The sequence below is a fragment of the Alligator sinensis genome, unplaced genomic scaffold, assembly GCF_000455745.1.
Source record: "Alligator sinensis unplaced genomic scaffold, ASM45574v1 scaffold255_1, whole genome shotgun sequence".
NCBI lineage: Eukaryota > Metazoa > Chordata > Crocodylia > Alligatoridae > Alligator > Alligator sinensis.
The window spans coordinates 613,467-615,327 of NW_005842270.1; the positions used below are offsets into that span (position 1 = coordinate 613,467).

The window sequence follows — 1,861 nt, forward strand, 5'->3', positions numbered from 1 at the left end:
CACCACACGTTCCCTGCCAGCTCTGAGTCAACAGGATGGTTTCCTGGGGAGGGCGCCCCGCCAGCAGCCCCCCGCCCCATGCCCAGGGCCCCCAGGAGGGCACAGCCGGCCCTGCCTCTGCTATCACCCACTGCCGGCCCAGGGCGTGCAGGGAGGTCGGCAGCCCGGTGCAGGACAGCTGCGGGGGAAACTGAGGCACGGAGCAGGGACGGCCTTACGGAGCCATCGGTGAAGGCCGGAGGGACTTAACTGTCCCACAGTCTGCTCCCCCCGCCCCCAGCACCCGAAACCTGGCCCAGAACAAGCACCCGCTGCCTGCTCCCCCGCAGGTGCCAGCCCCCTCCCCGGGCGGGAGTCGATTACCCGGGGCAGGGATTAGGCGCTGAGCCCTGGGGATTAACGAGCCGGCTCGGAGGAGCTGCAAATAATCCGCAGGGTGCGGCAGGGGGGCCGGGGCCCCGAGCCGGGCGGCGGTGGGGAGCAGGGCCGGGGTCTGCCAGGCAGCGCGGGGGCCTGGGACCCAGCGCACATGGGTACGGCCGTGTAGGATGCGTGGCACCGGGCGACGCCTGCCCCAGCACGCGCAATAAAGGGTGGACCGCGGGCAGACAGCACTGGGGGTAGCAGGGCTTTGTCTGCTGCTCGGCGTTTGCCCCAGCCCACGGCCCCCTGCTCTGCCCTCCACCACCCCTCGCCCCCCCCCGGCAGCCGCAGAGCGAGGGATGCCCACGCCGGGCACCGGCTGCACCCCAGCACCGTGCACGGGAACCCAGAGACCCTGTGCAGCAACACCGGCCACAACATACGTGTGCACACACACATATAGGTGTGCACAGGCATCCGCCCCACCAGGCTCAGTGTCTCCGGGCATGTCCACCATGCTGAAATGTCCCCATCTCCCATGCACGGAGCGGGGTCCAAGGTGCATCGGCCCCTGCCCTGCAAGGAGCCTCCGCCACCGTGCCACCCCCGTGCCGCACGCCTACCTCCATCCACTGGCCCTGGGACTGCATGAGCAGCACGACGCAGGGGTCGGACTTGTTGAGGGTGTCGCGGTCCAGCAGGTGCTTGCAGCTGACCCGCAGCTCCACCTTGGAGACGCAGGTGGCCGACACCACGCCCAGCGAGGCCTGCGAGGCCAGGTCCTGGATCTCCGTCATGCTGGTGCGAGGCCGAGGGCTTCGTGCAGGCGGGCGGGCGGCAGGGAGCGGGGCTGGCGGTGGCCGAGACGAAGCGGGCAGCGGTGTGTCCGGGCTGCAGGCAGCTGGCGGTCAGCGGCGCCTCCGGGGAGCACGCATCATGCGGTGGGTGCTGTCACCAGCTCCGGCGCCGTCTGCCAAGCCAAGCCAATTAGGGGTTTATGAGCGCGGTATTTTTCCCCCCTTGGAAAGGAATGAGCCAGGATTCGTTGGCCGCCCTTGACAGGCAGCTCCGCCACAGCCCGCACGCCCCCTCGGCGCCTGGCAGCCCCGGTGCCCTCTGCCTGCCTCCTACCCCGGGATGGAGCAGGGGGCTGCAGCGTTCGGGGGGAGCCCCCAGGGCTGCAGGAAGGGCCGCTGGCCGGAGGGCAGCGGGCAGCGGGCTCAGAGCAGAGCGCGGCACCGATGTGACCCAGAGCAGGCTCCGGTGCTGGGCGCCTGCGGTCACCCGCAAGGGTCCCAAGCAGAGACAGGCTGGCTCTTGTGCACGGGGCGGTGGGAAAGCAGTGCCGGCACCCTGCTCGCACCCCTCGTAGCTCCAGGAGGAGCCCGGGGCTGGGAGCGAGGGTGCTGGGGGCTGCGGTAGCAGCGGGGCGCTGATGGCCATGACCTGGGTGCCCCGCGGGAGGGGGATCCAGTGCCCGGCTGTGCACGGAGCAGGT

General features: G+C 70.9%; 1 protein-coding gene across 1 annotated transcript in view; it reads right to left on the bottom strand.

The window, feature by feature from the left end:
• Positions 1-1,322, bottom strand: part of CPNE7 (copine 7) — a 10,140-nt gene extending 8,818 nt beyond the window's left edge. The window contains exon 1 of the mRNA XM_025209147.1: positions 987-1,322. Within this exon, the coding sequence (XP_025064932.1) occupies positions 987-1,160 (174 nt within the window). The 5' untranslated portion in view covers positions 1,161-1,322. The remainder of the gene's footprint in view (positions 1-986) is intronic.
• Between the last annotated feature and the right edge of the window lie 539 nt (positions 1,323-1,861).